Below are 13,183 nucleotides of genomic sequence, written 5' to 3' on the forward strand. Positions count from 1 at the left end.
TAAATAAATCCTGATACACTCTTGAAAAGCAATAACTATGCAGCTGTAAAAGTAATTATATCTCTTTATAGGGAATCATAATCCAGTGAACAAGAAAAAGCACAGAAGTGTGTATAGGACACCTCCACTTGTGTTTTACAGGGAAGGATCACATAAATACATATTTTCATATCTTAGAAATGTGTATTCAGAAGACATGGGTAACACTGGTTGTTGCTGTGGAAAGGAACCAGGAGGTGGGGACTCAGATGGGAGGCGATGGGAGGTTTAGTAGTATAAACAGTTTCGAAAATTTTGAATTTTGAACCATATGACTGTATTAATATTCATTTATTATTATTCAAATAATAAATAGGCCCAACAAGATTTGACTCTGTTCTTTAAACTAACTTGTGTTTCAGGAAGGGGTAGGATAGGGAATGGCACCCCACTCCAGTACTCTTGCCTGGAAAATCCCATGGATGGAGGAGCCTGGTGGGCTGCAGTCCATAGGGTCGCGAAGAGTCGGACACGACTGAGCAACTTCACTTTCAATTTTCACTTTCCTGCATTGGAGAAGGAAATGGCAACCCACTCCAGTGTTCTTGCCTGGAGAATCCCAGGGACGGCGGAGCTTGGTGGGCCGCTGTCTATGGGATCGCACGGAGTCAGACACGACTGAAGTGACTTAGCAGTAGGGTAGGGAAAGCTAAAATGAGTTGAGACATGGGCTTGGGGGCTCAATTTTCTCAAGTGGTTGAACCCAGAAAAATGGGTGTGGCCTCTGGTGATCCCTTTGCCTCCTCTTGTCTGCATATGTACAAGAAAAATGTTAAACCTCAGTCAGTCTCTCTTTGACTGTCTATGGCTCACTCTCTGTCTGTCTCTCTTCAAGGAGGGGGAATGAGAAGCAATGGGGAGGGGTGACTTCCACCTGCTGGAAGCCCAGGCAAGGCTGGGAGGTGAAGGACAGGAAACAGATTTTAGATGCTGCTCAGCTTCTGGCCTGAGGGAGTCACATCCAGGGGGCTCACACAGCACAGAAGCTTCTGCTCCTTTCTGTCCTGCTCCAAGCCCAGGTTCCCTGCTGGGTCAACAGTGGATGGAGATGAGTCCGTGAGCTGGAGAGAAGCTAGGTTCTGAAGAACAGGGAGAAAGACCTGTTGGGAGAGAGGGGCCCGTGATGGCTGGATGCATTTATAACTTGGCCCAGGATGCAAGTTCACAGCCAGGGTTCCAGGCACCCTGACCTGTGATGATCCACTGAGATAGAGAGACGGTCTTTCTTACACTGCAGCTCCCAACTCCCTCTAGATTGTTACTGGTTCCATCCCCCAAATGTTTCCCTCCAGTGACTCAGGGAGCTCAGGGCCTCCAATATGTTGAACTGGCTCAGCCCTTCAGTTCCCCAGCTCCTCCCTGGCGCTTTGTGTTCTCAGCATGATTCTCCAGGTTCCTGTGGGTGCCTGTAGGATTCTGGTGATGGGGAAGCAGAAGACAGTGATGAGGGCTTCCCAGACTAGAGGAAGGAAGGAGCGAATCCTGCTGGAGGGTTGTGCTCAGGTGTGTTTGCCTTGCAGCCAGGAGAGAAGCCCAAGGACAGTCCCTTTCTGCTCCCCCGTCACATCTTCCTCTCCTCCCTCCAGCTGTGTCTCACAAACCCAGCCCTCCTCCACTTTGTGCCCCAACCTTGAACCTGAGTGTTTGATTTGGAACAGGAAGACAGAGGCTGACGTGCACCACTTAAAGTCCAGGTTTCTACCTCAGTCCCACCTCCCAAGCCTGGTTTGACCATTGCCTGCACCCAACCTCCACTCCCTGCCAATCCCTTCTCCTTGGCTGCTTGTCTTGAATTTACCCATCATGCCACTGCCCAGAAGGACCACCCAGAGCCAGGAACCTCCAGAGACTGAAAGAGGCATTGAGTACCCAGGTCCTGTCTGTCTGTCTATCTTGCATTCTGCATTCCGATTGAAGAGGCTGAGGACAACCAGGAGTTTTAGAGATGTTCATCTTCATTTTTCTGTCCTTGTGGACTCCTCTGGTGATAGGTAGGGAGGAAGGTGGTGCTGGGAATGAGGAGGGATTTGGGAAGCAATGTCATCCCAGCCTGCCTCCCCGCTGCCCCTCCGGATCCCCCAGTGTCCAGCCCTGGACATACCCTGACCACAGCCAGCTATTTGCAGACCTGAGCCAAGAAGAGCTGACGACTGTGATGAGCTTCCTGACCCAGAAGCTGGGGCCAGACCTGGTGGATGCAGCCCAGGCCCGACCCTCAGACAACTGTGTCTTCTCAGTAGAGCTGCAGCTGCCCCCCAAGGAGGCAGCCCTGGCCCACCTGGACAGGGGGAGCCCCCCACCTGCCCGGGAGGCACTGGCCATCGTCTTCTTTGGCGGACAACCCCAGCCCAATGTGACTGAGCTGGTGGTGGGGCCGCTGCCCCAGCCCTCCTACATGCGGGATGTGACCGTGGAGCGTCATGGGGGCCCCCTGCCCTACTACCGACGCCCCGTGCTTCTGCGAGAGTACCTGGACATAGACCAGATGATCTTCAACAGAGAGCTGCCCCAGGCTGCAGGTGTCCTCCACCACTGCTGCTCCTACAGACAAGGAGGAGGGAACCTGGTGACCATGAACTCAGCTCCCCGTGGCGTGCAGTCAGGGGACAGGGCCACGTGGTTTGGCCTCTACTACAACATTTCTGGGGCTGGGTTCTTCCTGCACCCCGTGGGGTTGGAGCTTCTGGTAGACCATAAGGCTCTGGACCCTGCCCAATGGACCATCCAGAAGGTGTTCTTTCAAGGTCGCTACTATGAGAGTCTGGCCCAGCTGGAGGAGCAGTTTGAGGCTGGCCAGGTGAATGTGGTGGTGATCCCAAACAATGGCACAGGTGGGTCCTGGTCCCTGAAGTCCCAGGTGCCCCCGGGTCCAACTCCCCCTCTGCAGTTCCATCCTCAGGGGCCCCGCTTCAAGATCCAGGGCAATCGAGTTTCCTCCTCATTGTGGACTTTCTCCTTTGGCCTTGGAGGTTTCAATGGTCCTAGGATCTTCGACATCCGCTTCCAAGGGGAGAGAATTGCGTATGAAGTTAGTGTCCAGGAGGCCTTGGCCATCTATGGTGGAAATTCTCCTTCTGCCTTGAGAGGCCGATATGCAGATGCCAACTTTGGTTTGGGGTACTTTTCCACACCACTGAGCCGAGGGGTGGACTGTCCCTATCTGGCTACCTACGTGGACTGGCATTTCCTTCTGGAGTCCCAAGCCCCCAAGACACTACGAGACGCCTTTTGTGTGTTTGAGCAGAACAAGGGCCTGCCCCTAAGGCGACACCACTCAGATTTTCTTTCCCACTATTTTGGGGGCGTTGTGGAGACAGTGCTGGTCTTCAGGTCTGTGTCCACGATGCTCAACTATGACTATGTGTGGGATATGATCTTCCACCCCAATGGGGCCATAGAAGTCAAATTCCATGCCACGGGCTACATCGGCTCAGTGTTTCTCTTTGGTGATGCCCGAAGATACGGAAACCAGGTTCGGGAGAACACACTGGGCACCATCCACACCCACAGTGCCCACTACAAGGTGGATCTGGACGTGGGAGGTAAGACGTGCTGGCAGAGACAGCGATTCCAATACAAGAGTCTGAAGTCTTAAGCCTAGATTTAAAAGTTTTCATTGTGCCAATTCCTTGGTTGTCCAGTGGGTTAGACTCTACATTTCCACTGCAGGAGGCAGGGTTCCATCCCTGGTCAGGGTACTAATATCCTGCTTGCTGGGAGGCCAAAGAGAAGAAAAATCTCTTTGAAACATTAAAGATGTAAAAGTATATGAATAAATATGAAAGTCATCGAACTCCTCAGAGATTTTCAACTTTAGATAGTTATTCCTTCATGCTTAAAAAAAATAATTCTTTCCTTTTTCAAACTGGGCACCTGCAGTTCTAGAATATATCACGGTGTGTTCTATGTAGGATACTATAGAGTGGTGGTTTAGTTGCTCAGTCGTGACCAACTCTGCGACCCCATGGACAGTAGCCCACCAGGCTCCTCTGTCCATGGGATTTCCCAGGCAAGAGTACTGGGGTGGGTTGCATTTCCTTCTCCAGGGGGTCTTCCCAACCCAGGGATGGAACCCACGTATACTGCATTGGCAGGTGGATTCTTTACTACTGAGCCACCTGGGAAGACCCATGGTAAGATATACTGGTATAGATTTTTACTGAAAATTTTTGATCATAAGGTACATATATTTTCTAAGTTATAATTTCTCACATAACAACATATCACACTTATGCAAACAACAAATGTTTACTGAATGCATATTTGTGCCAAGCACTGCACTAAAACAGTTTAACAAAAGAAACCATATCTCTGCTCTCAGGAGGCTTAGGTTATAATGGAGGTACAGTAGGGACCACATGAAGAGCTCCTGGCAAATGTGAGAGCAACCTTTTTTTTTTTAAATTGAAGTTTAGTTGATTTATGATGTTGTGTTAATTTCTGTTATGCAGCAAAGTGATTCAGTTATACATACATATTTTTTTTCATATTATTTTCCATTATGGTTTATCTCAGGATATTGAATACAGCTCTCTGTGCTGTCTTTGTTGTTTATCCATTCTATATACAGTAGTTAATATCTGCTAACCTCAAACTCCCAATCGTCCCTCCCCCACAGCAACCACAAATCTGTTTCTATAGCTGTAAATCTGTTTCTGTTTCATAGATACGTCAATTTGTGCTGCATTTTATTATTTTTGAAATTTTTAAATTGGAAGATAATTTCTTAACAATGTTGTGTTAGTTTCTGCTGTTCAACAATGTGAATCAGCCATAAGCGTGTGTGTGTGTATACATATATATAACCCCTCCCTCGTGAGTCTCCCTCCCACTCTTTCCCATCCCACCCCTCTAGGTCATCACAGAGCACCTGGCTGAGCTCCCCACATTATATAGGAACTTCCCACTAGTTATTTTACACAAAGTATTTCAATGCTGCCCTCTGAATCGTCCCACCCTCTCCTTCCCTCGCTGTGTCCGCAAGTCAGTTCTCTCTGTTTATGTCTCCATTCCTGCCCTGCAAATAGGTTCACCACTACCATTTTTCTAGATTTGATATATATGTGTTAATATACAATATTTGGTTTTCTTGTTCTGACTTACTTTACTCTGTGTAACGGGCTATAGGTTCATCCACTTCAGTTCAGCTGACTCTCATTTGTTCTTTTTTATGGCTCAGTAATATTCCATTGTGTATATGTATTACATCATCTTTATCCATTCACCTGTCAATGGACAGTTAGGTTGTTTCCATGTGTTGACTATTGTAAATACTGCTGCTATGAATATAGGGGTACATGTATCTTTTCAAATTATAGTTTTGTCTGAATATATGCCCAGGAGTGGGATTGCTGAATCATATAGTAACTCTATTTTTAGGTTTTAGTGTAGGAGGGCTCCCTTTTCTCCACACCCTCTCCAGCATTTGTTGGGAAATGCTTTTTTCTATTCTTTTATTCTGTTCAATATGGTAGTCACTAGCCACTTCTACTGTGTATATGTATATCTCACATCTTCTTAATCTGAGCATCAGTTGTTGCACTTAGGTTGCTTCTAGGTCTGGGCTATCATAAATACAGTGGCTATGAACTTTGGGGTGCATATATTTTTTTGAATTACAGTTTTCTCCCAGGCCCAGAAGTGGAATTTCTGGATCACATGGCAACTCTATCTTTACTTTTCTGAGGAACCTCCGTACTGTTCTCCTTGGTGGCTGCACCAATTTACATTCCTACTAACAATGTAAGAAGGTTCCCTTTTCTCCACACCCTGAGAGAAAGATTTTTACGCTTATCCTCTTTGTATCTCAGCTTACTCAAGTGTAAAAATGGTTTAACAGTGCATTTCTCATAAGATTGTTGTGAGGATTAATGACTGTTTGAAAACATTTTTTCTTTTGAAATAACTTTTGGTTTTGGCTGAGCTGGGCCTTCATTGCAGAGCATGGTCTCTTCGTCATCATGGTTGGGCTTTCTCTAGTTGCGGCTCACGGGCTTCTCTTGTTGTGGAGAACAGGCTCTAGAACGTGAGGGCTCAGCTAGTTGTGGCTCTTGGGCTTAGATGCCCCAGGGCATGTCAAATTTTAGCTCCTTGACCAGGGCTCAAACCTGCATCCTCTGCAGTGGAAGATGAATTCTTAACCACTGGACCACCAGGGAAGTCCCTGAAATAACTTTCAGTTCAGTTCAGTCGCTCAGTTGTGTCCAACTCTTTGTGACCCCATGAATCGCAGCACGCCAGGCCTCCCTGTCCATCACCAACTCCCAGTAACTTTTGCAAAGGAGGTAGCTGGAAAATACCACCTTAACCAACTGCTTGAGTCCCCCATCAGTGGTGATAAGACATAAGGACATGATGTACCCCATGATACAATGCTCTGAGAAGGGTGTAATGTCATTTCTGAGGTTTTCTTACTCAAGAAACTCCATGAAAACAAAAACACAAGCTCAATCTAATCATGAGACCGTATCAGAGAAACCCCAGTGAAAGGCATTCTACTGCTGTGTCTTTGTTGCTGTGTGTGGGGTTTCTCTAGCTGCAGGGCAGAGGCTTCTCATTGTGGTGGTTTCTCTTGTTGCAGAGCACAGACTCTAGAGTGCAGACTCAGTAGTTGATGTGCAAGGGCTTAGTTTCCCTGAGGCATATGGAATTTTCCCAGACTAGGAATTGAACCCATGTCCCCTGAATTGGACAGGGAAATCCATTAAAAAAAAAAAAAAAAACTTTTCTATTGGAGAATAGTGTTTAGAACACTGATTAATAGTGTTGTGATAGTTTCAGGTAGATAGCAAAGGGACTCAGCCATACATATACTTTTATCCATTCTCCCTCAAGCTTCCTGCCATCCAGGCTGAAAAATATTTATGTATTTATTTATCTATTTGACAGCACCAGGTTGCATGCGAGTTCTTAGTTGATTCATGTGTATCTAGTTCCCTGACCAGGAATCAAACCTGGGCCCCCTGCATTGGGAGCTCAGAGTCTTAGTCACTGGACCACTTGAGAAGTCTCTATGGCAAACCTTAAAGCACATGTAATGGTGCCTGATACGCATGGAAAAGTATTAGCTATTATTGTTGTTAGTATTATCCATATGAGTTTGCTCGTGTACCTGTACCAGAAGAGAGAACTCTTAGGCTGTAGTTATCACCTATAAGTAGAAAGGATTCACCGGTGGCTCAGATGGTAAAGAATCTGCCTGCAAGGCAGGAGAGTCTGGTTCGCTCCCTGGGTTGGGAAGATCCCCTAGAGAAGGGAATGCTTACCCACTCCAGTATTCTTGCCTGGAAAATTTCATAGACAGAGGATCCTGGAGACCTACAGTCCATGGACTCACAAACAGTCAGAAATGGCTGAGCAACTAACACACACGTAAGCAAAAAATGTGAAGTGTGGACTAGGAGCGGTAATTCACAAGAGGCAGCTGAGGCTTTGCTGAATCGGTCTCTGCTCTCTCTAATCTTTTGAAAGTATGGAGGGGGCTTCCGGCGTGTTTTCGTTTACTGTTCCTTGGCCTCGAATCACTTGAGTTGACTTCTCATGTGGAACCTAGCTGGACTCCAATAAATTCGTTCAAAACAAATATGTAGGCATCATACTGTGCCTAATTCTGTGCCAAACCCCAAACAATAGGAAACACCACTCAGCTCCAGCAGTGTTGGGCCTGGGGTCTGACTTTCCTTCCCACTGGCCTGCGTGTCTGCTGTCCATGTGTGCTGGAGCCACTTGATGTTGGTTTCCTCTGGGTACTCTTGTATAGTCAGTGTAGAACCAGACTGAGACCTAGGTCTCCGGCACTACCATGAAACTAGCCACGTGCCCTTGGTGACAAACCGGGGCACACCTAAGCCTCAGTTGTCCCATCCATAAAATGAGTTGTTGTGTAAGTAAAGCATCAATTCATGTAAAGCCCTTAGCACACTGTCTGTGTAGAACTTCTCCAAGTTCAGTAAATTGAGCTACTGCTGGGTTTATGTTCATGAGAAGGCAGTTCTAATGATGGAGCTTCAGATATGATATGCAGACCTTTTCCTCAGGTCAGAAAGAACCTGACTCTGCACATCGCCTGCTAGACTGCTCCAACCTCAGGTAAACTACCCTACCTTCAGCTCCTCAGAAGGAGAAGGTCAATGGAAACTCAGTTGTAGGGCATCTGGGGTTATTACCAGAGATGATGTCCAGAAGAAAAATCTCCAAATGTCTGGATCAGGGACATTCTAGGGAGAGGGGAGGGAAGCAAGGGACACACTCAGTCTGGCCTTGTCTTTGGTTCCTACTCTGAAGCCAGGAGCAGGCAGACTCCAGACAGGAAGGGCAGCTGCCTGACTAACTCTCGCTCCTCCCTTCTCCCCATTCCATTCCTGCAGGACTGAAAAACTGGGTCTGGGCTGAAGACATGGCTTTTGTCCCCACGGCGATACCCTGGAGCCCCGAGCACCAGATACAGAGGCTGCAGGTGACCCGGAAGCAGCTGGAGACCGAGGAGCAGGCCGCCTTCCCCCTGGGAGGGGCCTCCCCTCGCTACCTGTACCTGGCCAGCAAGCAGAGCAACAAGTGGGGGCACCCTCGGGGCTACCGCATCCAGACGGTCAGCTTTGCTGGGGAGCCACTGCCCCAGAACAGCTCCATGGAGAGAGCCTTCAGCTGGGCAAGGTGAGTGATGGGATGTAAGGCAGGCACTGGGGGAGGTGGATGGTACAAAAGGCTACGTGTTGCTGGGAACCCAGGTTCCCCACCTCCCATGGGTGTGTGTATACACTCATAACCACACATTTTCACACACATGCATTCCTACAACCACAATGTTAGGCTGCTCAAATTGAAGCCTACTGGGTGAGTGGATGAATGGAAAGATACTGAATCAAATGTGAAAAAATGTTTAAGGCATCAGTAGAATCTATGAGGTGGGTATGTGGGTGTTCACTATACTACTCTTTCAAGTTTTCGGTATGTTTAAAATGTTCATAATCAAGGTTGGAGAGGAGAGACTTCCCTGGCAGTCTAGTGGTTAAGACTTCACCTTCCAGTGTAGGGGGTGCGGGTTTGATCCATGGTCAGGGAGATAAGATCCCGTATTTCTTACAGCCAAAAAGCCAAAACATGAAACAGAAGCAAGATTATAACAAATTCAATAGACTTTTAGAAAATGGTCCACATAAAAAAAAAAAACCTTATAAAAAAAGATTGAGTCAAAATAGTTATTAAAAAGTCCGTAAACAAATGCTGGAGAGGGTGTGATGAGAAGAGAACACCCCCTATACTACTTGTGGAAATGTAAATTGGTACAGCCACTATGGAGAACATAGTATGGACATTCCTTAAACACTGAAAAATAGAACTACCATAGAATCCTGCAATCCCACTCTGGGCATATACCCAGAGAAAAACATGATCTAAAAGTGTACATGTGTTCATGTATACACGTGTCCTAAAAGTATCCAGTGTTCACTGAAGCACTCTTTGAAGCTCTCTCTACAGCACTGTTTACAGCCAAGACGTGAAAACAGCCTAAATGTCCATCGACAGAGGAATGGATAAAGCACATATGGTACATATACGCAATGAAATATTACGCAGCCATTAAAAGACGTGATGGCTTCAGCTCCTCAGAAGGAGAAGGTCAGCTGAAACCCAGCCACATAAAATAAGAGTTTAAGGAGTATGCTCAACCTAGTTGAATCAAATATCTTTAAGTTCCTTGGAGGAACACCCTAACGTAAAATGTATGAAATTTAACCACCAGTGGTCACTTCTCTCTCAATAAAATGGGGGTAGGGACATTGGTAGGGTGGAGGACATTTGCAGCAACATGAAAGAACCTAGAGATTGTCATACCAAGTGAAGCAAGTCAGATAGAGAAGGAGAAATATCGTATGACATGCCTTATATTCGAAATCTAAAAAAAAAAAAAATTATACAAATAAACTTCTTTACGAAACAGAAACAGACTGACAGATTTAGAGAACAAACTTATGGTGGCCAGGAAGGAAGGGTGAGGGGAAGGGATAGTTGGGGAGTTTGGGATCGACATATACACGCAGCTATACTTAAAACTGGGCTTCCCTGGTGGTCCAGTGGCTAAGAATCCACCTGCCAATGCAGGGGACATGGGCTCGATCCCTGGTCAGGAAGCTAAGATTCCCACATGCTGCAGGGCTACTGAGCCCGTTTACCACAACTACTGAGCCAGCACTCCAGACCTCTGAGCCGCCACTACTGAAGCCCTCATGCCTAGAGCCCACACTCCACAATGAAGACTAGTCCCCACTCCCTGCAACTAGAAAAAGCCTGAGCTCACAGCAGCAAAGACCCTGTGCAGCCAAAAATAAAAAAAAAATAAAATGGATAACCAATGATATCCTACTATGTAGCACAAAGAAGTCTGCTCAATGTTATGTGGCAACCTGAATGGGAGGGGAGTTTGGGGGAGAATGGACACATGAATCTGTATGGCAGAGTCCCTTTGCTGTTCACCTGAGACTATCACAACATTGTTAATTGACTGTACCCCAATACCAAAAAAAAAGGTTGAAGGAGGGAAGAAAAGAGGAAGAAAGGAGCACAGTTCTGAGGGAGTCCTCCCTAAAATCCAGGTACGTGAGATACTGAAATTGACCTAAGATGGGAATCAGGCCATGTCTGTGCCTATGCATGCAGGTCCAGAGTCCCATGTGCATGGAGGCATGAGCCACAGTCCCACCTGAAGTCTGAACGAAGGGCTAGTAGATGTCTGCTGCTGCTGCTGCTGCTAAGTCGCTTCAGTCGTGTCCGACTCTGTGCGACCCCATAGACGGCAGCCCACCAGGCTCCCCTGTCCCTGGGATTCTCCAGGCAAGAACACTGGACTGGGTTGCCATTGCCTTCTCCAGTGCATGAAACGGAAAAGTGAAAGTTAATTCGCTCAGTTGTGTCTGACTCTTAGCGACCCCATGGACTGCAGGCTACCAGGTTCCTCCGTCCATGGGAATCATCAGGCAAAAGTACTGGAGTGGGGTGCCATTGCCTTCTCCAGTAGATGTTTGAGATACGTGATATTGAACACATGCAGGAACCTTGTGAGAGAGGGTGGGAAGTGGACAGAGGACGAGAACGAGGCTGGACACCCTAAGACCTTTATGCTCCTTTCCCGTTAATGTCCTCTCCTCAGTGCAGCTTCAGGCAGCAGGATGGGTCGATGATCTTGTGGGTCTAATCCAAACCCCCTGCAGGTACCAGCTGGCCGTGACCCAGCGGAAGGAGGGGGAGCCCAGCAGCACCAGCATCTATAATTTGAATGACCCCTGGAGCCCCACCCTGGACTTCAGTGACTTCATCAACAATGAGACCATTGCTGGGCAAGTGAGTTGAGAGGGGGCCTGTGGGGGTGAGGGAGGAGGAGGAGGGAGCAAGCACGAGCCTCCTCACTTTCTTCCAAGTCAGAATCCTCCAGGGGTCTTTAGGACTCACTAAGTGAAATGAACTGAACTGAACTGAACTGAAGGGAGAAAGTGTTATGATTTCACATTTTTCCTGGCTGATGAGCTCAGTCCTTCCATATGAGGCCACTGTGGGAGGCAGAGGTGTTCTTAGCAGTACCTGACCTCATGATCCTCTTTCTTCCCCCACTAGGACTTGGTGGCCTGGGTGACAGTCGGTTTCCTGCACATCCCACATGCAGAGGACATTCCCAACACGGTGACAGTGGGGAATGGTGTGGGCTTCTTCTTGCGACCCTACAACTTCTTTGACCAGGAGCCCTCCATGGATTCTGCTGACTCCATCTACTTTCGGGAAGACCAGGATGCTGGGTCCTGTGAGGTCAACTCCTTGGCTTGCCTGTCCCAGGCTCCTGCCTGTGTCCCTGACCTCCCTACCTTCTCCCATGGGGGCTTCTCCCACAACCAGGTGATTCTTGGAATGGGGAATGTGGCTGGGGCCCCAGAGCCAGGGAGTGTGGAGACAGGAGGGGATGGGCACTGAGCTGGGGAGCCTGTGCCCTCTTCTCCCTCCTCACACCCCGAGGTCCTCTCTTTCCCATCATCCTTCCTTGCCTCCTCTCCCTGCTGGGAGCATCCTGAATCTGTGATGCCTGAGACAGGAGCTTCTCAGTTCTGTGGATCCCAACCTGCTGGGTTCCTGTCACAGAAAGGAAAGGAATTGCCAGCAAGGATTCTGGAGTCATGGCTATACTTTCCCCAGAAGGCTATTTTTTTTAAGTTTTTAAAAATCTTATTCTTTAAATAAGATATGATTCATATACCATGAAGTTCATGCTTTTAACATGTACAATTTAATGGGTTTTAATATATTCATAAAGTTGCATAACCATGACTACTATCTAATTCTAGAACATTTTCATCACCCCACAAATAAACTCCAAATTGTGTTAACTATACTTTCTATTTGCCTCCAACCCCTTCCCAATTCTACATAACCACTAAACCTTTCTGTCACGACAAATGTGCCTAGATCCTGGAAATTTCACATAATAGATTCAGGCAATGAGTGGTCTTTTGTGGTTGGCTTCTTTCCCTCAGTGTAGCATTTCTGAGGGACATCCATGCTGTAGCGTGAGTCAGTACATTACTTTATGGCCAAACAATATTCCATTATATGAATAGACCATACTATGTTTCCACTTTTTGGTTATGATGGATAATGCTGCTCTGAACATGGATAATGCTGCTATTGTGTACAATTTTCATGTGAGTGAATGCCTTCATTTCTCCTGGGTGTATACCAGGGAATGGAATTGCTAGGTCATATGGTAAAGGACATCAACCCTGAATATTCATTGGAAGGACTGAAGCTGAAGCTCCAATACTTTGGCCACTTGATGCAAACAGTCAACTCATTGGAAAAGGCCCTGATGCTGGGAAAGATTGTGGGCAAGAGGACAAGGCAGTGACAGAGGATGAGATGGTTGGATGGCTCAATGGACATGAGTCTGCGCAGACGCCAGGAGCTAGCAAAGGACAGGGAAGCCTGGTGTGCTGCAATCCATGGGGTCGCAAAGAGTCAGACACGACTGGGCGGCTGAACAACAAATGGTAATTCTGTGTTTACCCTTTTGAGGAATTACCAGGCACTTTTCTAAAGAAACTGTACCCTTTCCTTTCATTTTTTTGATATGACATAGCATAAAACTTTTACTTCAGCTTTTATG

General features: G+C 47.2%; 1 protein-coding gene across 3 annotated transcripts; it reads left to right on the plus strand.

The window, feature by feature from the left end:
- LOC102170459 (primary amine oxidase, lung isozyme-like) lies at positions 634 to 12,715 on the plus strand. 3 transcript variants are annotated; one of them, XM_018065154.1, is made up of 4 exons: positions 634 to 2,870; positions 8,406 to 8,691; positions 11,247 to 11,376; positions 11,647 to 12,715. In XM_018065154.1, the coding sequence occupies exons 1-4, from the start codon at positions 1,985 to 1,987 to the stop codon at positions 11,995 to 11,997; spliced, it is 1,653 nt and encodes a 550-aa protein (XP_017920643.1). In that variant the 5' UTR covers positions 634 to 1,984; the 3' UTR covers positions 11,998 to 12,715. The 3 variants fall into 3 exon arrangements, with proteins under 3 accessions (XP_017920643.1, XP_017920642.1, XP_017920644.1); XM_018065153.1 differs by having other exon boundaries at positions 635 to 3,581; XM_018065155.1 differs by lacking the exon at positions 634 to 2,870 and adding an exon at positions 7,389 to 8,127.

Source organism: Capra hircus, chromosome 19, assembly GCF_001704415.2.
Source record: "Capra hircus breed San Clemente chromosome 19, ASM170441v1, whole genome shotgun sequence".
In the NCBI taxonomy this organism is placed as follows: domain Eukaryota; kingdom Metazoa; phylum Chordata; class Mammalia; order Artiodactyla; family Bovidae; genus Capra; species Capra hircus.

Bases quoted from the DNA above. Each gene is read 5' to 3' on its own strand.
- LOC102170459 (XM_018065153.1), top strand. From the start codon at position 1,985: ATGTTCATCTTCATTTTTCTGTCCTTGTGGACTCCTCTGGTGATAGGT. The intron at 3,582-8,405 runs GTAAGACGTGCT...CCATTCCTGCAG, and splicing joins GGTGGATCTGGACGTGGGAG to GACTGAAAAACTGGGTCTGG. The intron at 8,692-11,246 runs GTGAGTGATGGG...AACCCCCTGCAG, and splicing joins AGAGCCTTCAGCTGGGCAAG to GTACCAGCTGGCCGTGACCC.